The sequence below is a fragment of the Hyperolius riggenbachi genome, chromosome 1 (genome assembly GCF_040937935.1).
Source record: "Hyperolius riggenbachi isolate aHypRig1 chromosome 1, aHypRig1.pri, whole genome shotgun sequence".
NCBI lineage: Eukaryota > Metazoa > Chordata > Amphibia > Anura > Hyperoliidae > Hyperolius > Hyperolius riggenbachi.
The window spans coordinates 487,371,510-487,395,318 of record NC_090646.1 but is presented as its reverse complement, the minus strand read 5'-3'; the positions used below and the strand labels follow the sequence as shown (position 1 = coordinate 487,395,318).

Below are 23,809 nucleotides of genomic sequence, written 5' to 3'. Positions count from 1 at the left end.
AGAATATTAAGCCTGCCATATTTATTTCCTTTTAAACCATATCCGTTGCCTGGCAGCCCTGCTGATTTATTTGGCTGCAGTAGTGGCTGAATAACACCAGAAACCAGTTTTCAGCTAATCTTGTCAGATCTGACAATGTCAAACCCCTTATCTGCTGCATGCTTGTTCAGGGTCTACGGCTAAAAGTATTTCAGGCAGAGGATCAGCAGGATAGCCAGACAACTGGTATTGCTTAAAAGGAAATAAATATGGCAGCCGCTGTATCCCTTATTTCAGTTGTCCTTTTAAAGGGAACTTGAGATGGAATAAATCTCAGGTTCCATACTATGTTTTTCTGCTGCTATTTATTCTACTTGAAAGTTTTAACTTTAAAAATACTGTATATTCTGGCGTATAAGACTACTTTTTTAACCCAGAAAAATATTGTCAAAAGTTGGGGGTCGTCTTATACGCCGGGTGTCGTCTTAAAGGGCAGATGCTGCAACTTCCGAGCCGGACTGGAAAATCTGCAGTTGCTGCATATGGTGGGGGAGCACAAAAGCGTCCACGGCCGCATCCCTGCCGCATGCAGCGACCGTATGAAAGCCGCAAGGGCAGTGCTGTACAAGTAGTCTTGGAGACAGGGATAGTTGACTAATCCAAGCAGGCTTTGTATATGTTACGGCCAGAACCCGAAGTGTGGCCACTTCTAGTTCTGGCCGGCCAATGTGCGAAGTGGCCGCAGCGCAGCGGCCAATGTTAGAAATGGAATGTTACGCCGTCTCGCTGCGGCCAAATTGATGACAAGTTGCTTAATTTAATGAAATATAGCCGGCGGCAATGTAATAGGTGAAGCCGCCGGCTTTCGCACTGCCTCCTCCTCTCCCCGATCGCCCCCCCGCCTCCCATACAATAAGTAGCAGCCGGCGGGGACACGCGTGTCCCGAGTCGTTCGTCGCGGCAGGGGAATCCTGCCGTTCCTGCAGAGCGGGTGCTGGCAGAAGCAATGTCTGCAGCCTCCCCGCTCTCCTGCCCCTGCTGCGACGAACGACTCTCCGGCTGCATGTCCCCGGCTGCTACTTATTGTATGGGAGGCGGGGGAGGAGAGAGGCAGTGCGAAAGCCAGCGGCTTCATCTATTACATTGCCGCCGGCTATATTTCATTAAATTATGCAAGTTGTCATCAATTTGGTCACAGCGAGATGGCGTAACATTCCATTTCTAACATTGGCCGCTGCGCTGCGGCCACTTCGCACATTGGCCGGCCAGAACCCGAAGTGGCTGGCCAGAACTACAAGTGGCCACACTACGGGTTCTGGCCGTAACATATACAACAACCAGGCAATCGCCAGTAACCAGATTGGCTGGTTGCTGTATACTGGGTACCACACACAGTACAGCACCAGTATTTGTCCTGTTTATACAGTATAGCACCAGTACATATAGTACAGTATACAAATGTCCAACAGTCAAGAGGGGTGTTCTTATACGGTGAGTATATCACAAAATGTACACTTTAACTGGAAAAGTTGGGGGGCGTCTTATGTCCAGTCATCTTATATGCCAGAATATATGGGTAGTTTCTCCTCTGGAACTGTTTAATTGTTGGCTTATTGTAATATCCTTTGTGTTTTGTTTTGCAGCTGGTCCTGTAATCATGTCCATCGAAGAAAAAATGGAAGCAGATGCTCGATCAATATATGTTGGAAATGTAAGTTGTTGAAGTAGTTAGCCACTTTTAAAATCTCTTCTTTTTTGTAATTGTCTAGCGAGGGCTAAATCTGTTTCAGAAAGTTTTATTGATGTACAGATAAATACAAAATAAGAAGAAAAAAAAAAACCTTTGATAAATGACACATTGCCAATTTTTGATAATTAACAAATGGGTGTAGTCAACTTTACATGTTGCATCTTTTGTTGGAGTCCAAGTAGGTGCTTATCTACCCAGATATATCTCATTGCACCACAGAAAATGTAATTTACTTTTAATGAATTTCTCGTAGCGGTCAGTCCTGTTTATCTCCCTGAATGCAGTAGTTTCTAAATCGCACATCTGAACCAAGCATGCAGCTAATCCAGTCAGAAGCAGCTGATCTGCATGCTTGTTCAGGGTCTATGGCTGAAAGTATCAGAGACAGAGGATCAGCAGGACAGCGAGGCAATTTGCATTGTTTAACCCTCCTGGCGGTATGAAAAAATCCGCCAGGAGGGAGCGCTGCAGTTTTTTTTTTTTTTTATTATATCATGTAGCGAGCCCAGGGCTCGCTACATGATAGCCGCTGCTCAGCGGCATCCCCCCGTCCGCTTCGATCAGGAAATCCCTTTCAAAGAACGGGATTTCCTGGAGGGCTTCCCCCGTCGCCATGGCGCCGGGGCGGGATGACGTCACCGACGTCGGGACGTCATTGGGAGTCCCGGGCCAACCCTCGGCGCTGCCTGGCACTAATTGGCCAGGCAGCGCACGGGGGGGGGGGGGCGCACGGCGCAACGGATAGCGGCGATCGAGCGCGGGGCGGCGGCGATCGGTGTGCAGCAAAAAAAAAATTAGATAAATCGGCCCAGCAGGGCCGGAGAAAACCTCCTGCGCGGTTTACCCCGAACTACGTTCGGGGTTACCGCCAAGGAGGTTAATGGGAAATTTCAGCCTCCTTATCCCTCTCACGTCAGGTGTGCCTGCCGCTCAATAGCCCCCCGGGCCGGCTCCCGACCGCACGGCCCGGGCTCTCTTGCCTCCACTAACATGGCCGCATGAGCTGGCCGCGGCTGTGCAGTCCGCATGGAACACTTAGGGCCCATTTCCACTATCGCGAATTCGCATGCGTTTTTCGCATGCAAATTCGCATAGCAATACAAGTGAATGGGACTGTTTCCACTTGTCAGGATTCCTTTGCGTTTTTCTGTGCAGAAAAAAATTGCATGGCAGAGCCATCAGAATTCTCATATCGCATACCGCTATGTGAATCGCATACAATGTATTTAATAGGAAATTCGCATGAGGTTTGGGTATGCGAATTTTCATGCGAATTCGCATAGAAACAATGGAAAAGCACACCAGCACTGCCATGGTTAAATTCGCATACATCGTCATCCATGCGAATTCGCATGAATATTCGCATCCACATGCAAATTTTTACTGCGGCGAATCGCACCGCACAAGTGGAAATGCAGCCTTAGGCCTCAATTCTGGTAGCTATGTGAGGTAAATATTTTTTGTTTGTAAAATACCTAATGTGGTATATTCCGCCTTTTTTGGGCAATTCTGAAAGATTTTTCCGCATTTCTGAAAATGTTTGGAAAATGCTGTAAACCGTGCGGTATTTCAGCTGCAACTAATGCTGGGCATACACTGGTCGATCCGGCGGCCGATTAGCCGCTGGATCGACACCCCCCACCCCCTCATCCACGCGTGCGCTTGGATCGATTCCTGCTCGTCCCCACCGGCGCTTATCACCCGCTCGAATCGTCCCCGCGGTGATCGGACACGTAGGATATTATCAATCGAGCCGATTGATAATCCTCCCCTCGATGCCGTGTATGCCCAGCATAAGTCTTTAATTGTCTTCCATAGCTTGGAATACCCTTTGGAAAGTGTTTTTTTTTTGGGGGGGGGGGGGGTTGGGAAGTGTATTTGATTATATAGATACCTATGGGAAAGTATTATAGGCATTCCCTATTTAAAAAAAAAAGAAAAAACTTATTTGGGGTTATATTTCTATTCTTCTCTGTTACACAGCCTTAAAGGGAACCAGAGAGGATGCAATATACATACCTGGGGCTTCCTCCAGCCCCATACGCACGGATCGCTCCCACGTCGCACTCCTCCGCTGCCTGCATCAGCCGCCACCGGGTCCCGTCATTGCCGCGAGTCGGCAAGTCGGCCGGCGGACGCGGCCAATTCTCCGCATCACAGGGTGCTCTCCCCATACAGATACGCATGTGGCTGTTAACTGCGCAGCCGCATGCGTACATGTATGGAGGGAGCCCCTGTGATGCGGACAATTGGCCGCGTCCGCCGGAAGTGACGGGTCCGGTACCGGCGGATCCAGGAAGCTGAGGATGGCGGCGTGGGAGCGATTCAGGCTTATGGGGCTGGAAGAAGCCCCCGGTATGTATAAAATCTGTTTCTTTTTTCACCCCCCCGTTCCTCTCTGGTTCCCTTTAAAGAGAATCTGTATTGTTAAAATCGCTCAAAAGTAAACATACCAGTGCGTTAGGGGACATCTCCTATTACCCTCTGTCACAATTTTGCCGCTCCTTGCCGCATTAAAAGTGCTTAAAAACAGTTTTAAAAAGTTTGTTTATAAACAAACAAAATGGCCACCAAAACAGGAAGTAGGTTGATGTACAGTATGTCCACACATAGAAAATACATCCAGACACAAGCAGGCTGTATACACCCTTTTGCATCTCAAGAGATCATTTGTGTGTTTCTTTCCCCCTGCAGTTTTCATGCACTGAAGTTTCAGGCTGCTCTTTTCTTCCTGCAAACAGCTTTGCCCTTGTTTGTAATTCCTCAGTATGTGAAAGCCCAGCCAGCTCAGAGGACGATTTATCCAGCTTGTAAAAGATAAGAGAGAAGAGAGAAGCTGCCCTAATCTAAATACACAGGCAGTGTGCATAGAGGGGCCTGGAAGGGGGAGTTCATAGCAGAACCACAACACTGAATAACTTGGCAGCCTTCCAGACACAGGCCGACAAGTCTGACAGGGGAAGATACATCTGACAGGGGAAAGATACATTGATTTATTACAGAGACTGTGATAGTAGAAAGTGCTGCAGTTAGTCAGAACACATTAGAATAGCTTTTGGAACTTGTAGGATGATAAAAAACAGGATGCAATTTTTGTTACGGAGTCTCTTTAAGACCTCCACTAAAACAGGAATAGGAACTGAACAGAAACTCCACTAAAAACTGCAAAATGTTTACAAATTGCTTTTACCGCCAGGTACAGGCAGGTGTTAAACTGATTGGTAAATTATGTGCTAACATGCCCCCTATTTTTCATGAGAATTCCCAAATTTTGACCAAATTTACAGCATGAGGTAAGTTATGACTAAAATCTACCAGAATAGCAAACTGCTTTTGCCTCATGCGGTAAAATACCACTTATGAGGTAAAACGGGCAGCAAGCGTACCAGAATTGAGGCTAATAAAGTGGTTTTACAGATAGAGCAGTCCATCGTGGCTAATTTTATGTAACCTGGCTCTGGTTGTTACGATTAGCGTGTGGAATTCACCAAGGCTTCACCCAAGCAAGAATAAATGTCTTTGGCTCTGGAATAGGGGCAGATTAATGGAAAATGCTTCCATTGAATGAAATACAGTGAAAATGTACACATAAAAGCTAATTGTGACTTTCAAGCTGCACATTTGCTTAGGACAGACAAATACCTGTTCATTATGACTGACAGGATGACTTACTAAGGACAGAAATGTGGCTTGTAAGTGGTATCTCTGTCCATCACTGCTTCTCAGTGGACTGGAAGTGTTGAAATGTTAAACAAAAAATGTTGCTTTTATTCAGTGCCCAATCCAGTAAATAATGCCTCCTCTAATTCTTTTATGTCCTTGGGCAGGTTGATTACGGTGCAACAGCAGAGGAGCTGGAGGCACATTTCCATGGCTGTGGCTCTGTTAATAGAGTAACTATTCTTTGTGACAAATTCACGGGTCATCCAAAGGGGTAAGTCTTTAGTTTGATGACAAGAACATTTTTTTTTCTTTTGAAGCCAACATTAAATATTATTGGTCTTTTAATAATTCCTTTATTTGTATAGTGCTTTTCTCCTGTCGGACTCAAAGCGCTTGCGAGGCAGCCACCAGAGTGCACTCAGTAGGCAGTAGCAGTGTTGGGGAGCCTTGCCCAAAGAACTCCTTACTGAATAGGTGCTGGCTTACTGAACAGGCAGAGCCAAGATTCAAACCCAGGTCTTCTGTGTCAGAGGCACAGCCCTTAATGTGTAACGGTCGGGCATAAAATAAAAAATCAGTTTATTTTTGTCTGGTAAACAAGTAATAAGGATGCTAACCATGTAATACAAAAGTTAAAATCACTATTACTTTACTTTTGCTCCTTTATGCCCCTTTAATACTTGAGCTCTGCATCACCATGCGTTACACATCTTTGCCAAAGGGCCATTTATGTCTTTGTAGCTGTGCACTCTTCACACGACTCAGTGTGCTGGAAGTATCCAACTCACTGCATTCCCAATGCAAAGTATGCAGCGCATTGTTGCATGATCCGTGCCTACCACACGGATTATCAAGCAATGCAAGTAATTTGGTGACAAAGCAAGTGTAAACAGGAGCACAGTGTAGCGCACATGTGTGAACCGAAGGCAATTTTACTTCCTCGCAGGGAGTACATCTCTGAAGGGGGGAGGGGGGGTGTCAGCACTGTGCATGTGACCCTGTCGCCGCACCATGGCTCAGTATCATATGAGTACTGATTTGTGTTGAGGTAATTCCTCCAGTCGGGGTGTACTGTGCATGCGCGGGCCAGCCGGGTACAGCATTCTTGTGCTGCATGTAGAACGCTTCTGGCGATGCGTGCGGACTTGCTCCAACTGAAGGAATTACTGGCCAGGCTAGCGGAGGACAGTGAGGGAGCAAACAGCCTAAAGGGGGCTGGAGGAAGCCCCATGCATGTCTAAATTTGTAGACCGGTGCTCCCAGACAATGCATGTGTAGGTCTCTGGAATTCTCATGTGTTGGGGCAACACTATATGCCTCGGAGGAATGCATTAGTCAACTGCAGGGCTGTGGAGTCTGTACAAAAATCACCCAACTACTCAGTTTATGAAACCTCCAGGTACCCAAAATTGCTCTGACTCCTACGCCACAGCCCTGGTCATCTGTTAAAATGCTGCAGACTGTAAATGTTTTTTTCTGGACAAGAACACATGCGATTTTCCCCATTGGGTGGAAACAATGATTTCCAATGTGCTGTCTGTGCCCCATCTGAATTTTGGGGGTTTTCAGAAATGGAACACCAGGTTACCTGCTTCAGCCCACTACTACAGCTCTGCAGTTCCTCTGTTCAGTGACTGATGTATTTACCTCACACCTTCCCAGTATGCTTCTGAAAGCCATGAGCATTTTTAATCATGTTTGCAATAGAAAATGATTTCTCACTGTTCTTATGTGTAACTTTTTGTTTATTTGCTGAAAAATATCCTTAAAGGACCTCTGTCGCGAAAATGTTAAAATTTAAAATACATGTAAACACATACAAATAAGTACAATACTAATTACCCACTGAATTTGGACTAGCCTATTATCTCATGGGGTGCTTCTCAGGGTTTTCTTTATTTTTAAAAGCACTTAGTGAATGCCAGTTGCTCTGTCCAACTGCCAAAAAAGTGTGCAGCGAGCAGGGAGGCTGGCCAGCATCTTTGTATAAATATTTTTCAGGGACTATCTTTGTAAAGAATAAAGGCCATGCTGAGAATCCCCCATGAAGAGATGTACTAACCCAAAACCTGCCGGTAATGTCAGATTTCTATTACCTAATGTAAGTGACAGCAACATAGGAGAAAAGTAATGTATGGCTCATTTTACTCTGAAAGAAATTTACTTATTTGTATGTTTTAAATTTTAAGATTTTCACAATTCCTCTTCAAAGATACATCTTCCAATGTAGAAAAAAAATCACTTATGTGGGACTTTCTCCAGCCCCTGGAATACTCGGTCTCCAATTTCAGTCTCCCAGGGTCCCCTCCGTAGCAGCCTCCAGCCAGGTTAGCGGCTTCTACGCCTGCACAGAATGCTTCCGGCTATGGGATCACAACTGCGAGCAGCACCTGTGCTTATAGCTTAGTGCTCATGTGTGTGAGACGTGCCGGATAGGGCGAGAAGGGCACTATGCTCTCGGCAATCTGCCACACTGACTGCTGGCTGAGGCAATAAGCAGTGTTGGGAGACCCTGTACACACGTACAGGGTCTCCCAACACTGCTTAACGCCTCAGCAAGCAGCTAGTGTGGCAGATTGCCGAGAGCATAGTGCTCTTCTCGCCCTGCCAGACACATCTCTCTACTCCTGTATTTCTCCATTAGCCCTCTTGTAACCTGCATAGCAACAGAATACATCTCTAGCCTACAGGCTAGTGACACGTCTGTGCAGCCTCGGCCCTGCAATATCACCCAAGGGGAACGTGTACTGATCCCTGCTGGGTGGTGTGCCTCATATGTGTGAGAGGATTAGACTTTTTACAAATTCATACTCTGCATTTATAGAATATAGGCCACATATGTAGTGACTTGCTATATTATATGTACTGACTGTATATTTCTTCCATATGTTGTTTGTACAGGTTTGCATACATTGAATTCTCTGATAAAGAGTCTGTTCGAACATCAATGGCCCTGGATGAATCTTTGTTTAGAGGTCGACAGATAAAAGTAAGTGATGTAGGGTTGAAAAATTATTTTTCTTCTGCACAGCAAGTTTTGTTTTTTTTTAAATAAAAAAAAATTCATGGCTCTTATTGAAATTTATTGTTAATGCCCTAGTTTGCTCTCCCTCATTTTTCATTGTTAGGGAAGGAGAATAGGAACTATAGCCTCACTCATTTTAGTAAAATATTCTATGGAAAAGTCAGTCACATGACATTCAGATTTGTGCACAAAGTGGGAGGTTTTTCCTCTGCGTAGCATCACCTGACCATTGCCACGCTGGAGTCGTGTGAGGTGGGATGTGTTCAGAGGAAATGATTGGCTGGTGCCTTCTCCCAGCTTCTCCCTGACTTGCCTCATATGAGTGATAGTGCTTGGAGTTGTTCAAACCCCCATCTGATATTAGCACAGGTGGTTGGATTATTCAAAACACCATCTGACATTAGTACAGGTGGTCACAGCAGTCCTGGCCATAAAAAGTTAAATTCCCAGCTGTAAAGGTAGACCTTGGTCAGGCATTCACTCCTGTGGTTGGGGAGCCGTGACTCATTATCCAGGTATCACTCTTTGCAGTGACCTTGAGGTGTAGGTCAGCATACCTGGGGCTGGACATCAGTTGTGCTTTTATCCCTGCAGCTGAGCTACAAATTCAATCACTCATTCCCTGGACAAAGTTTGAGTTAATCAAAAATGCCTTTCGTTGCCCGATAAGGAATAAGATGTGGATCAAAAAATTTTTTATTACTTTAGTTTGAGTCATAGGGAGTGTCCTGTGTGGATGTTCTGTGCTTAATGAAATGGCCACTGCAGCTCTACCCTTGAACCGCTTGTCCTGTTCTTCCATGCAGCAGGACACTGCAAAATTCTGCAAGTTTCATTACTTGGATTCATACAATGTCTTCAAGCTGCATACAGAATTTGCATAAGACTGCATCAACTTAAAGCGGAATGAAAGCCAGCACTTCTTCTTTGCTCTAAAACAATTATTTACAGCATATTATATAAAACCAACTTTTTTTTTTTTTACTAAAACCGCATTCAAAGAGTTACACACAGGGCTGGAAAGTTCAGTGCAGAGAAATGTGGACGCATCTGAAGTTGTAGATCAGTGGTCCTCAAACTAAGACCCGTGGGTCGAATGCGGCCCCCGAGGCTTTCACTGGCCCCCAAACACAAAATGTATAACTTATAGATGTGGCCCACAGCGCCTTTAAATATTGGCGGCCCACGTATAGAATAGCAGTGCTGGCACCACCAATCCACATACTGTAGAAGCCAGAGCCTTAATTTGCTGGATTCCAATCCAGTACTGCATCCTGTGACACTGCTGTCCAATTGGACGGCAGGTTGTCACCTGGGTATGCTTCACTGTCTGGTGCACAGGCATTCTTCCGGTGCTGCATGGACTGGCTGCTGCTGGGAGCTCTCCTCCAGGCATGATTGGGGGGGGGGGGGGGGGAACAATACCTAGATTCAATGTAATGTTTTTCAACATCATTATATGTATGTTCCAGCCCCCCAGCAGTCTGAAGTATGTTGACCCGGCCCTTGACTGAAAAAGTTTGGGGACCCCTGTTGTAGATAATGTTATCTTTTACTTAAATGTATCAAGTGAGGAATGTGACACATTATCTGACTGGAGAAGCTGCTGGACACAGACAATGAAAGCATTTCTGCCTTCAATACATAAAGAATAAAACCAGTTATGAATAAAATGCAAAGTCAGCTCACAAAGCAAACTGTACTTTTGGGAACATATAATTTCTAAATGAATAATACCTATGCACAAATGCAAATATGATAACCGCATGGCATACAGAAAGTAGAAAAACATGTTTTTCTTGATTGTCAGGGTTTTATACCGCTTTAAAATGATTTGCACCTCATTCAACATCCCTACCAATTGAGGAAATTTAGACCTAATGTGTTCATAGGAAGGCATTGCAAGAGGCTGGATAATAGGATGTAGTATTGAACTGCAGCTATTGATTTTATGCCCGGATTAGTCATGGAAGGAAATATTTGGGAACCTGAAGCACTAAGGGCCCTGTCACACCGGAGAGTATTTTTTGGGGTCCTTGACATTTTAAGTAAACACTCCCATTGACTTGAATCGCTTTTTAAAAAAAAAAAAATCGCAAGTGTGACGATTTTACCACTGTTTTAATGCAAGTCAATAAATTGTTTTTTAAAAATGAAAAACTACCTGAAATGCTCTCCAGTGTTACAGGACCCTAAGGGCTTTCACACCAGAGCACTTTTCCTGCGTTTCAACGCAAAGGCAATTCTTTGCGTTAAACAAGGTGAAATGAAAGTCCATAGACTTTCATTTTACCTTTCACACCCGATGCTGCATTTCGGTGCATTGCAGTTCGACGCACCCGGGAGCGTTGAAACGCCGGGCGTCGGCGGTTCCCGTTGGGTTCAACTAATAGCTACCGCCGCTGATTGCGGCGCACAGCAGATTCCCAACGACACGCCGCAGGCTGTTCAACGCATGCAGGAGAACGGCTCCTGCACACGTTAGATGTGAAAGAGGCCTAAGAGGTTTCTAATGGTACATTTAATGCTGTGCTTGTTGTACTGTAATAAAATGTTTTGTTTACAGGTGGTTCCCAAGAGGACGAACAGGCCGGGAATTAGCACAACAGACAGAGGATTTCCACGCGCAAGATTCAGAGCTCGGGCATCTTCCTACAGTTCCAGGTCCAGGTTCTACAGTGGCTATCCTGCAAGACCCAGAGGACGCGTGTACAGGTCTGGGGACCAATCAATACAGGAGTCAGGGGGAGGACCTGTGGGTAGGCATTGGGGGTATTTGTCATAAATACATTTTGCTTACACAAGGCTTGTCTTTTTCAGGGGTCGGGCCCGCGTGACGTCATGGTATTCTCCTTACTAAAAAATATAACTTTAGGAAGACCTGAGAGGCAAAAACACAAAAAAAGAAAAAAAAAAGAAGACTGGAATCAATTTTAAGAGTTTATTTAAAAAAAAAAAGAAAAAAAAAGGGGTCCTTTGAGGACCATGCTCTGCTCATGTTCTCCGGTGCCCCTGTGTACTTCCCTCACATAATGTCTCAAAATGGGTGTGGTAGGCCAAGTTCCGAATACTTACTGTTGGGGAAAGCAGGCTGTACTAATTAGTGTGCTGAGTGTATGAGTTGTCTCCAGGTTCTCCTGGGGTGTGCTTGACTGTTCCATGTTGGGTTACTGGTTTATCACAGAATGTATACTTTATGGTTCACAGCCTAGTTTTCAGCTGTGGGGGAGGGTGGGTGATGTTTGCTAAACATCCTGCTGTTTTTCTTTTTCTTTTTTTTCTTTTCGAGTGTTTTTATCTTTGCAGGTTTCTTTCTAAGGGAGAAGCTTGTTTCCCGGAGAGTCGGCTGCCCCTCACACACAGCCTTTTCTTTAGTTTTATTCTAGCTCCAATTCTTGCACACCGTTGGAAGACACGAGCTGGGCAACTTTTGTTTTAGACTGTTCCTTTTGTTTTATTTTATTTTTTGTTTTCTTTGGAGAATTTTTTTTATAATGCAAGGCAGGGGAAGGAGAAAAATAAAAAAAAAATTGGTAAAATGGATTTCTGTCTGCCGTTTTTTATTACTTTATTTGGTCAAAACCTTTCTTACTACTATGGTTGTTTTGTTAGTGATTTATATTGCATTTCATCTTCTGTGGCGCTAAGGATGCTGAATACTTGCCTCTGTCTTGTTCCAGTCAGTTTAGAATGTAATCCAGTGTGGGTATTATCTAGCCGTGTAATGGCAGTATGTTTATATTTAGACAGTCCCCTACTTGCAAATGACTCGAGTTGCGTTTCAGAGATGCAAAGCTGTTTTTCAAGTACAAAATATACTGTTCTTGTGTCTTACATATTTTTGTTGAAGCAAATATAAAGTGAAATATAAGGTTTTTTTTTTTTGTTTCATTTTGTAATCCCCCCGCCAGCCAATCAGCTTGATCAGCTGTCACAGGCTTCAGCCTATGACAGCGGATCACTTTTGTGCCACCCAGGGGTACATCCGTGTCACACGGCTGTCCCCAGTACAACTCTGCCTTAGATCGCAGCGCTCTACTATTAAGACGGCCGTCTAACAGTCTCCGAGCGGTGATCGCCACTGGGAGACTGAAGATGGAGTGGAGCTCAGTCATCCAAGTGGAGATGCGTGCAGGATCTCCTGCAAACCACACCCCAAGGACTTTTCGTCGATCTGTATTAGGCGGTCTTGGGGCTGGCGTGCACGCCCATCGGTGTGAGGCGGTCGTCTAGTGGATAAACTGTTAGCAGTAGTTATACAGTGTAATTATATCAAGTAAAATATGAAAGGTACAAAATCTAATCCGATCCCTTTATAGAATTGAAAAGACTACTTATTCTCAGAGTTGGAGCTTCTCATTAGGGCTTTTTTACACTGCTGGTGTTTTGCAGTGTGAGTTTGATCGCATGCAGCACATTGGTAGTATTGTCTCGCATGCACTAAAGGATAAAACAGATAGTCTTTAATCACTTGAGGACCACAGTGGTAAACCCCCCCTAAAGACAAGGCTCATTTTTACTAAAATGGCCACTGCAGCTTTAAGGCCAAGCTGCAGGGCCACACAACACACGAGTGATTCCCCCCTTCCCTCTTTTTAAAAAACAAAAACACTTATTTTAAAAAAAACTGAGGTGCGATCAGACCCCCACCAACAGAGCTCTGTTGGCGGGGGTCTGATCGCCCCTCAGTTATTTTTTTTGTTTGTTTTGTTTTTACTTTTTTTTTTCTTCTTTTTAACTAACCCCTCCCTCCCCCCAGCCAGGCCAATCCTGGCGATCGGCTGTCATATGAGAGCCAATCGTTCTCTTGTCCCCAGTACAGCGCTGCTGCTGATCGCGGCACTGTACTGTGTGGACGGAGATCACGCCGTCTACCGCTCGGAGACTGAAGACGGGGCGGAGCTCCACCCCTGAGGAGATGCGCGCGCAGCCTGTGCGCTATCTCCTTCAGTTGCTGGCTCCAGGACCTGTCACCAATTGGCGTTAGGCGGTCCTGGGGCTGCCGCTGCGACCATGCCCATTGGCGTGGGGCGGTCTTGAGGTAGTTAAGGGGGGAGTGCAACAGCTGAAAAGAGGGATGACTCCCTCTATGCAGTATTCAACAAAGAAAAAAGCTTGCACGTCCAAATTTAATCTTTATTGGTTCCATGTAAAAAATATGGCCAACGTTTCGGAGCCACGTAGGACCCCCTTATCAAGGCAATATTTTCTTGGAGGCAAAGATCTGTCTGCTGCTATGCAAAAATTCCTGCAAAGGAAGTGGTAGTCTGGCTTTTCCAACACCCGCTGACAGCAATGTGTATTGTCTGGGATCATGCTGCTGATCCAGTTCACAAAACACAAGCACACAATTTAAAATAGAACATGCCATTTCTATTGTAAACCCTAATGTGATTGTGCTGCGATTTAAAACGTCATGTAACATTTTGCCTGTGATTCCTGCTTCCTGAACAAAACTGCAAAACGCAAGGCTACATGGGGCAACCTCCATATCCCTCTCAGGTCATGGGTCGTTTAACCTGTTGCCGACTGCTCCACGCCAATTGGTGTGAGCAGTGCGGCAGCCCCAGGACCGCTCCACGCTCATTGGCATGAACGGCTGTCTATGGGGCTAGCAGATCACGCGCACGCTGCGCTTGCATCTCCTGCTCGGGGGGCGGAGCTCCACCCTGCCTTCAGTCTCCAAGCAGTGATTGCAGCTCGGGAGCCTTAGACAGCGAAACCGCCGTCTATTTCCTTTATACAGTGCTGCGATCTACAGCAGCGCTGTACTGGGGACAGCTGTGTGACACTGGAAAGCGATCTGCTGTGATAGGTTGAAGCCTATCACAGGCTGGCGGGGGGAGGGTTATACAGTTAATTTAAAAAAGCAGTATTTTTTTGAAAAATATAAATAGTTATAAAACAAACACGGGGGGGGGGGGGGTGGCGGCAATCAGACCCCATCAACAGAGAGCTCTGTTGGTGGGGGAGAAAAGGGGGGGGGGAATAACTTGTGTGCTGTTGTACGGCCCTGCAGCTTGGCCTTAAAGCTGCAGTGGCCTATTTAACTAAAAATGGCCTGGTCACTATATATATGTTTTTGATTTCACTGTGTTTTATATCGTAAAGAGAATTCTTTTTCAGTTTCCATTTTGGAATCCCTGTCTGAAGCCAATCCTGATGTCATTTTCCTTAGGGCTTGTTCACATTAGGGCCCTTTTCCACTAGCAATCGCGCTAAACGCTAGCGATTGCGATTCAGCAAAAGTTAAAAAATGTCCCAACGTTTGCGATCGCGATTTTGCTATGCACTGCATAGCAAAATCGTGGCAAAAATCGTTCCGCATTGTGATTTAGTAAAAAACGAATCGCAGTAGTGGGAAAAAGCCTACCGCAATTCCTATTTAGCAAACCGTAGCTATTTTAAAATCGCTAACTATTTGCGATTCAGCAAACGCTCTAGTGGAAAAGGGTCCTTAGAGCGTTTTCGTTTTTTTTTTTTTTTTAGCACTGCCGATTTAAAAAATTGCTTTAAAAGCACTTCTGCAATGTTGCTCTGTGAGTGTTCTCACGTGAGCGATGGCTCCTGCACCATTTCCTGAGCGTTTGCGCTTCAGTAGAAAGTATAGGGAAATCGCGAAGCACTTTGAAAAGCGTTTTGCCCTGCGCTTTTATGAATAAATACATTGTACTTATTCAGTTTCATTCATGATGTTGCTAGTTAAAGTCCCTGAGCCGATCTGTTCGCATCCGCTGAGAATCAGTTTTTTCTTCATAAACCATGTTTATTCTGAGCTGCCGCGTTTCCTCCCGCTCGCTGATGTCCGTCGCTGCTTGCTACTGATCGTTAGATTTATGAATGAGAACAAAGTTTTGAGGACCTGGGGACGATGAGCAGCTGGGGACACCTCCACTCTCGCTGGCGTCTCCGCTGGTACTGCCTCTAAGTTCCGGGTCTCTGCTTGATGACGCCATAAAGCCGCTACCCGGGACTTGCGTCAGAGCGATCGTCGTGGGAACAGCAGGAAGATGAGTGGATACTCTTCTTCCCTCCCCCCCCTACCGCCACCTCACTAATGGTGATCAGTACGATTCGCCAGCGATTGTAGTGATCAGTAGCCATACGCGATGGCTTCTAATCACTGAAGGGAGATGTCTGCTGTCATATGACAGCCTTATCTCCCCTCTCAAGTGTGCACGATTGCGCCGGGAGCGAAAGCGGTGGGGCGTAGATCCTACGCCGCATCAGTTATGTGGCCACAAGTGCGGCGTAGGATCTACGCCATTTGTCTGCAATAGGTTAATTTCCCCTCGAGGCCAGAGTTCCTCAACCCTGTCCTCAAGGCCCACCAACAGTACATGTTTTGCAGAAAACCACAAACATTCACAGGTGGGGTAATTAGTGTCCCAGCAGAGCTAATTACCTATCTGTGTGGACATTCACAAAACATGCACTGTTGGTGGGCCTTGGGGACAGGGTTGGGGAACACTACTCTAGGCCACTGTGATTGCAAGCATCCATTGCCTGTGTCATTTCCCTAGTTACAATGTAGCAACACATTACTTCCTACTTATTGTACGCGAATAGGAAGTACTGGGTGAGTACATCTTGTGGCCAACTACTGAATTTAGGGAGTACAATTTTTGTAATATGTACAGTACAGACCAAATGTTTAGACCCACCTTCTCATTCAAAGAGTTTTCTTTATTTTCATGACTATGAACATTGTAGATTCACACTGAAGGCATCCAAACTATGAATTAACACATGTGGAAGTATAGTACATAACCAAAAAGTGTGAAACTGAAAATGTCATATTCTAGGTTCTTCAAAGTAGCCACCTTTTGCTTTGATTACTGCTTTGCACACTCTTGCCATTCTCTTGATGAGCTTCAAGAGGTAGTCACCTGAAATGGTCTTCCAACAGTCTTGAAGGAGTTCCCAGAGATGCTTAGCACTTGTTGGCCCTTTTGCCTTCATTCTGCGGTCCAGCTCACCCCAAACATCTCGATTGGGTTCAGGTCTGGTGACTGGGGAGGCCGGGTCATCTGGCGCAGCAACCCATCACTCTCCTTCCTGGTCAAATAGCCCTTACACAGCCTGGAGGTGTGTTTGGGGTCATTGTCCTGTTGAAAATAAATGATGGTCCAACTAAACACAAACCGGATAGAATAGCATGCCGCTCCAAGATGCTGTGGTAGCCATGCTGGTTCATTATACCTTCAATTTTGAATAAATCTCCAACAGTGTCACCAGCAAAGCACCCCCACACCCATCACACCTCCTCCATGCTTCACGGTGGGAACCAGGCATATAGACACCGTCCGTTCACCTTTTCTGCGTCGCACAAAGACACGATGGTTGGAACCAAAAATCTCAAATTTGGACTCCTCAGACCAAAGCACAGATGTCCACTGGTCTAATGTCCATTCCTTGTGTTCTTTAGCCCAAACAAGTCTCTTCTGCTTGTTGCTTGTCCTTAGTAGTGGTTTCCTAGCAGATATTCTACCATGAAGGCCTGATTCACACAGTCTCCTCTTAACAGTTGTTCTAGAGATGTGTCTGCTGCTAAAACTGTGTGGCATTCACTTTGTCTTTAATCTGAGCTGCTGTTAACCTGCGATTTCTAAAGCTGGTGACTCGGATGAACTTATCCTCCACAGCAGAGGTGACTCTTGGCCTTCCTTTCCTGGGGCGGTCCGCATGTGAGCCAGTTTCTTTGATGGTTTTTGAGACTGCACTTGGGGACACTTTCAAAGTTTTCCCAATTTTTCAGACTGACTGACCTTATTTCTTAAAGTAATGATAGCCACCCATTTTTCTTTACGTAGCTGCTTTCCTTCTTGCCATAATACAAATTCTAACAGTCTATTCAGTAGGACTATCAGCTGTGTATCCACCTGACTTCTCCACAATGCAACTGATGGTCCCAACCCCATTTATAAGGCAAGAAATCCCACTTATTAAACCTGACAGGGCACACCTGTGAAGTGAAAACTATTTCAGGTGACTACCTCTTGAAGCCCAACAAGAGAATGCCAAGAGTGTGCAAAGCAGTAATCAAAGCAAAAGGTGGCTACTTTAAAGAACCTAGAATATGACATATTTTCAGTTGTTTCACACTTCTTGGCTATGTACTATACTTCCACATGTGTTAATTCATAGTTTGGATGTCTTCAGTGTGACAATGTTCATAGTCATGAAAATAAAAAAACTCTTTGAATGAGGTTTCCAAACTTTTGGCCTGTGACTGACAGACAGGAAGTGACTACAGTGTGACCCTCTCAGAAATTCCAACTATAAAACACTTTCTTAGCAGAAAATGGCTTCTGAGAGCAGAAAAGAGAAAAAAAAAAAGGTCAATAGTTCTTAGATTTTAGCTCTGGCATACTTCAATGAATGTGTAACTGAGCAAAAAAAAACACTGTTAAAACTTAAATAGTAGATTTAAACATAAAATAAAACTGGAATATCTTAAATCATTTTTAGGCGAAGGAAGATGGATACATTTGTTTATTACATTAGTCTTTTTTCGCTTGGGGTGTCCTTTAAATCACCTTTCTTTCCCATTCTGACATTCAGTTTGGAGTTCAGGAGATTGTCTTGACCAGGATCACACCCCTAAATGCATAGAAGCAACTGTCATGTGATTGGTTGATTAGATAATTGCATTAATGAGAAATTGAACAGTTGTTCCTAATAATCCTTTAGGTGAGTGTATGTTTGTGGTGCGGTGGCTTTTCTGATGCAGTACTGTGTACCTCACTGTATGGTTATGTGCTATGAGACGTTTTTGCTAACTACATCTGAAGAAGCCTAGAATATATGATCCTGCCCACTGGTATGGCTCATGAATAGATGTGAAGTGCTCCAGGTTAAAAGGTAATTCACAAATCTTCAAGAGAACCATTTCTGATTATCAGTCCGCTATAGGAAAAAAAATTACAATGAAAAGAATTCTGTCCTTCCTTCCAATGTTCATGTATATATGAGCAGAATTTTTAAGAGCCTGTTTTAGTACATAGGATTGGAACCTAACATATAGTATATTTCAAAAGCCTGTCCTTGAATATTTTTTTTTCCCTTGTTTCAAAATACTAGGTGCGTACACTCGTCTGATTTTATGCCCGATTGTCGTTCAAACCGGATGTTTTGACGACTTGTCATTCAAACAAAAAGTTGTTCAGACTCTTTGTACACACAGATGACAAAACGTTTGAAATGCTAATAACAGCTAATTTAAATGTTGTTTGAATGGTCAATAGACTGGATAGAACAATGGAGCAGATCAAATGACTGATCAAACGAATTGTTTGAAAGTCTATTAGTTTGACACTAAGGGCCCTTTTCCACCTGCAGTCGCTAGCGTTTACACTGAACGCTAGCGATTGCTGAATCGCAAAACCGGCGATTCCCCGACGTTTTGCGGCCGCGATTTTGCTATGCTATGCACTGCATAGCAAAATCGTGGCAAATATCGCTCCGCCGCGCGTTCGGGTAAAAAACGAATCGCGGTAGTGGAAATGACCTACCGCAATTCCTATGTTAAAAAGCAAACCGTAGCGATTGTAAAATCGCTAGCGGTTTGCGACTTTGCGCTGGTGGAAAAGGGCCCTAAGGGCTGGTTCACACGGGTGTCTTCCTGGCTTTCGGAGGCGTGGCGTTGAGGCAGCGTCGCGTTCGAGCTTTCAATGGCTTTCCTTGGCGTTCAGTTGCAGTCACCGGTTCCCCCCCATTAGCCGCAGCGGTTAACCATCCCAGGACGCTACATGTAGCGTCCAGGGTCGCCTCGAATGCCAGGGAAAGTCGGGATCTGAATGCTGCGTTTGCGCAAATGCCAGTAAAAGCTCAGTACAAACGCGCCTATTCACTTGAATGGAAGAGTTTAATGCCGAGTCCTGTATGCCGGCGGTAAACGCGGGCAGATGCCCGTGTGAACCAGCCCTTAACCACCCTGGCGTTCTATTGAGATCGCCAGGGCGGCTGCGGGAGGGTTTTTTTTTTTTAATTAAAAAAAAAATATTTCATGCAGCCAACTGAAAGTTGGCTGCATGAAAGCCCACTAGAGGGCGCTCCGGAGGCGTTCTTCCGATCGCCTCCGGCAAGCAGAACTAACAAGGAAGGCTGCAATGAGCAGCCTTCCTTGTTTGGCTTTCCTTGTTGCCATGGCGATGAGCGGAGTGACGTCATGGACGTCAGCCGCCTCCGATCCAGCCCTTAGCGCTGGCCGGAACTATTTGTTCTGGCTGCGCAGGGCTCGGGCGGCTGGGGGGACCCTCTTTCGCCGCTGCTCGTGGCGGATCGCCGCAGAGCGGCGGCGATCAGGCAGCACACGCGGCTGGCAAAGTGCCGGCTGCGTGTGCTGCTTTTTATTTCATCAAAATCGGCCCAGCAGGGCCTGAGCGGCACCCTCTGGCGGTAATGGACGAGCTGAGTTCGTCCATACCGCTAAGGTGGTTAAAGAGAAACTCGACCAAGAATTGAACTTTATCCCAATCAGTAGCTGATACCCCCTTTTACATGAAAAATCTATTCCTTTTCACAAACATACCATCAGGGGGTGCTGTATGACTGATATTGTGGTGATAGCAAGGAAATGAACAGCGCTACTTAAAAACACTGTTAAGTACTCGTCCCTCCCACTGCGAAGAAGTCAATCCTCCATGGGAGGGGACCTAACACTAACTAAATCCTACCTATGCATATGCATAGCCGGGGTGCGTTACCAAGTAAAATTGAAAATTGGGACGAGTACTTAACAAGTTGCATGCAAGCTATTACAGGAAACCAACATCCTCCAGTGGTAGACAGGTCATGTGTATGCTCAGTGTGTATTTTATCCCATAAGTGGGGCTTGCACTCTTTTGCAGGTAGGCACTCATCTGTTTTTAAGTAGCGCTGTTCATTTCCTTGCTATGTACTAATTTAATAAATTTTTGGTCAGCCGCTCCCACTTAACAGCTTTGCTTTTGGTGTATATGCAAAGCCTCTGTTTGGGTTCAAGGTGCGTTTGCAGTCTCTGGGGGGGCTCAGCGCATCTCTGATCAGAGGCCATTCGGAGGCGGCCTGGTGATGTGCTGATCTCACTTTTTGCGTGATATTGTGGTGAAACCACTCCCACAAGAAGCTCTGAGTACTGTGGTACTTCTGGCAGTTTCCTATCTGTGAACCTCGTTGCATTGTGGGAAATAGCTGTTTACAGCTGTTTCCAACTGCTAAAAAAGCATGCAGCAGCTTCATCACCTGCCAACAGTAAAAATGTCACCATGTAATAAATGTCAGAATATAAATCAGGGATTTAAAAGATTTTACAATGGACAAACACTGACTAAATAATTTATACCAAATTTTTTATTACATTATTTTTTTCTATTAGAAACTGCCAGGGGGCAGTGCAGCACTATTTTTTAAATTTATTTATTTTTTTTAAATCCTAGGCTCACTACATGATAGCCGCTGTACAGCGGCATCCCCCCGCCGGCTTCGATGGCCCCCGGCGATCTTTGATCCTGAAGGGCCTTGGCGACGGGGCGGGATGACGTCACCGACGCCTAAGGGAGTCCCGATCCACCCCTCAGCGCTGCCTGGCACTGATTGGCCAGGCAGCGCACGAGGTCTGGGGGGGGGGGGGGGGGGCGGCGGCGATCGGAATGCATATGCAGCTAGCTAAGTGCTAGCTGCCTGTTGCAAAACAAAATGATGCAAATTGGCCCAGCAGGGCCTGAGAAATCCTGCGCGGCATACCCCGAGCTCAGCTCGGGCTTACCTCCAGGACGGTTAAAGACATTCAAATAAGTTGTTTGTACACATGTACGGACTTAACTGTTGTTTGAACGACAGTTAGTCCACGGATCCACCAAGTGGATCAGTCAAAACTGCTGCTATCAGTCTAACGATCGTTCGTACACAAACTGTCACTCAAATGACCAGTTTGAATGACAAGTCGTTCAGAAATATCAGACGTGTGTACGTACCCCTTGAGAGGACTTTTAGAGGCTTTTTTTGTTTCTCACACACTCACCCTGCTGTTTTAATGACGAGCTACTTCTGCCAAGGAATACGTCAGGACTTTATTATTGGAAATCAAAGTGTGTATGTAGAAGTTTGTTTTGATGAGCTTTCTTAGCAATTGTCCCTAACCAGCTGAGTGACAGGGATTTCAAGGACAGCTGGACTGTGGCAATGCAGGATTTGATTGGTCTCCTTTCAAACTGCATGCAAAAAAATCTAGGTTGAATTTGTCATATTGACAAGTTTGAAAATATCACCTAGGAGAAAACTGAGGAGAGAAGGTTAATTGCACATGGGCCCTGGCCTCTAATTCCATCAACCGTACTTATTTGTATAGATTCTCATGCATCTAAATACACTTTTTTTTTAGTGAGACTGGTTTGGGAAAATACTGTACAATACCTATTTTGCAGTTTATACAGCAGCATTTTTCTGCAGTTAATCATGAACTGTGATAAATCGCTACACTAACTTGCAGCATAGGTACCCCATAATTGCACGCCACAGTGAATATTAGCATACCATATTTAACTACAGTAGATAGCGTCTCTGTTATCCTGCACTAACGAAGATCCGCTGATGCTGCATAAGTGTGTTTTCTGATTGCTTGACACTCAATAGGCCCAGCTAATACAGAATTATACCCCACTGTATACACATACCATGAACACTTTGGCCTGGTGCACACCAAAAACGCTAGCAGATCCGCAAAATGCTAGCAGATTTTGAAACGCTTTTTATTGTTCTGTAGCGTTTCACCTAGCATTTTGCGGTTTTCTGAAGCGTTTTTGGTGTAGTAGATTTCATATATTGTTACTGAACAGCTTCTGTAACAAAAACGCCTGCAAAACCGCATTGAACTGCCGTTTTTTAGAGGTTTTCCTATACTTTACATTGGAGGCAGAAACGCCGCCGCAATCCAAAATCTGCAGCAGCCCGGGAGTATGCGTCTCTGCAAAACGCCGCCCGCTCTGGTGTGCACCAGCCCATTGAAATACATTACCCAAGCGTTTCCACATCCGCAATCGGATCTGAAAACCCTGCCGAACCGCTCTGGTGTGCACTAGGCCTATTACATGTTAAAATACAGTCATTGAAAGTCATATTATCGGTGGAACCCAGTATTTAAGCACAGCAGAGCCTAAGACGTTGGCCTTCATCACTGAGTAATGCAGATGATTTGTGCTGGTTGGTTGAGACAATGCGTTCTGTCGGTATGTTATCCGGAAGCAGGGCGAGCCGAATGCTCTACCTGCTGCCGCTAAACTCCCCGGCGGCATTAAATGCCATCATTTCCATCGTATAAGATGCACCTTATCTCCCCCCAAAAAAGGGGGGGGAAAGTCCCTGCATCTTGTACAGCAAAGGCACGGAATCCTCGACTTCTGAGCGCCCGCCGATAAGAACCGCCGACACGTCGGGGATTCCCTGCCTCTGTGTGTCTGCTCCCCCGCATGCCTTGCTCTCTCCCCATGTATTTTCAAACACCCACCTTGCGATCAGGCAGCCCAGGAAACTTAGTAAATTCCCTGTGGGACTGCAGACATCGGAGGCCCCCATGTGCCTAGGTCACCGTGTGTAAATGCAGCCCCCCTTGTGTCGCTGCTCCAACCCCCATACCCCCCCCCCCCCCCCAGGTGTACAAGTGATTGGTAGCCTGGCTTACCTTAATCCCTGCACCCGGGTATTGCAGACATCAGAGTCCCTGCACGGCTGGCTCTAGTGACAGTCTTAGTGCCTGTTTCCACTACACGCAGATTTGATGCAGATTGGATGCAGAAAAACATGACTTCAATGAATGCCTATGGGCCTGTTTCCACTAAATGTGATATTTCTGATGCAGATTTTCCTATAGGTATTCATTGGAGTCTATAAGGGCCTATTTCCACTACACGCAGATTTGATGCAGAATGGATGCAGAAAAACTGACTCCAATGAATGCCTATGGGAAAATCTGCATCAGAATAATCGCGTTTAGTGGAAACAGGCCCATAGGAATTCATTGGAGTCAGTTTTTCTGCATCCAATCTGCGTGTAGTGGAAACAGGCCCTTATACTGATGACACGATCAGTACAAGACGTTCGCTAGAGCCAGCCGCGTGGGGACTCTGATGTCTGCAATAGCTGGGCGCATGGTTTAAAGTAGGCCAGGCTGCGAATCACTTGTACACTGTGATGGGGGGGGGGATTGGGGATGGATCAGAGGCGCAAGAAGGGGCTGTGTTTACACATGGGGAGAGAGCTAGGCACACGGAGTCTCCAATGTCTGCAGTCCCATGGGGATTGTACTAAGTAAGCCAGGCTGCATAATTGCAAGGTGGGTGTTTGCAGATACTTAGGGGAGAGAGGGTGCAGGCACACTTAGCACCAGAAACAAAAGAGGGACTGAAGGGGACACG

General features: G+C 45.5%; 1 protein-coding gene across 3 annotated transcripts in view; it reads left to right on the top strand.

Annotated features, from left to right (window-relative positions):
• Positions 1-11,960, top strand: part of LOC137522287 (polyadenylate-binding protein 2) — a 45,998-nt gene extending 34,038 nt beyond the window's left edge. For 2 of the 3 annotated variants that reach the window (XM_068242331.1, XM_068242324.1), the window contains 5 exons: positions 1,623-1,690; positions 5,557-5,663; positions 8,294-8,381; positions 10,984-11,132; positions 11,238-11,817. In XM_068242331.1, the coding sequence (XP_068098432.1) occupies positions 1,623-1,690; positions 5,557-5,663; positions 8,294-8,381; positions 10,984-11,132; positions 11,238-11,277 (452 nt within the window). In that variant the 3' untranslated portion in view covers positions 11,278-11,817. Of the gene's footprint in view, positions 1-1,622; positions 1,691-5,556; positions 5,664-8,293; positions 8,382-10,983; positions 11,177-11,237 lie in introns of all 3 variants that reach the window. The other variant, XM_068242318.1, reaches the window with a different exon arrangement.
• The last annotated feature ends 11,849 nt before the right edge of the window (positions 11,961-23,809 follow it).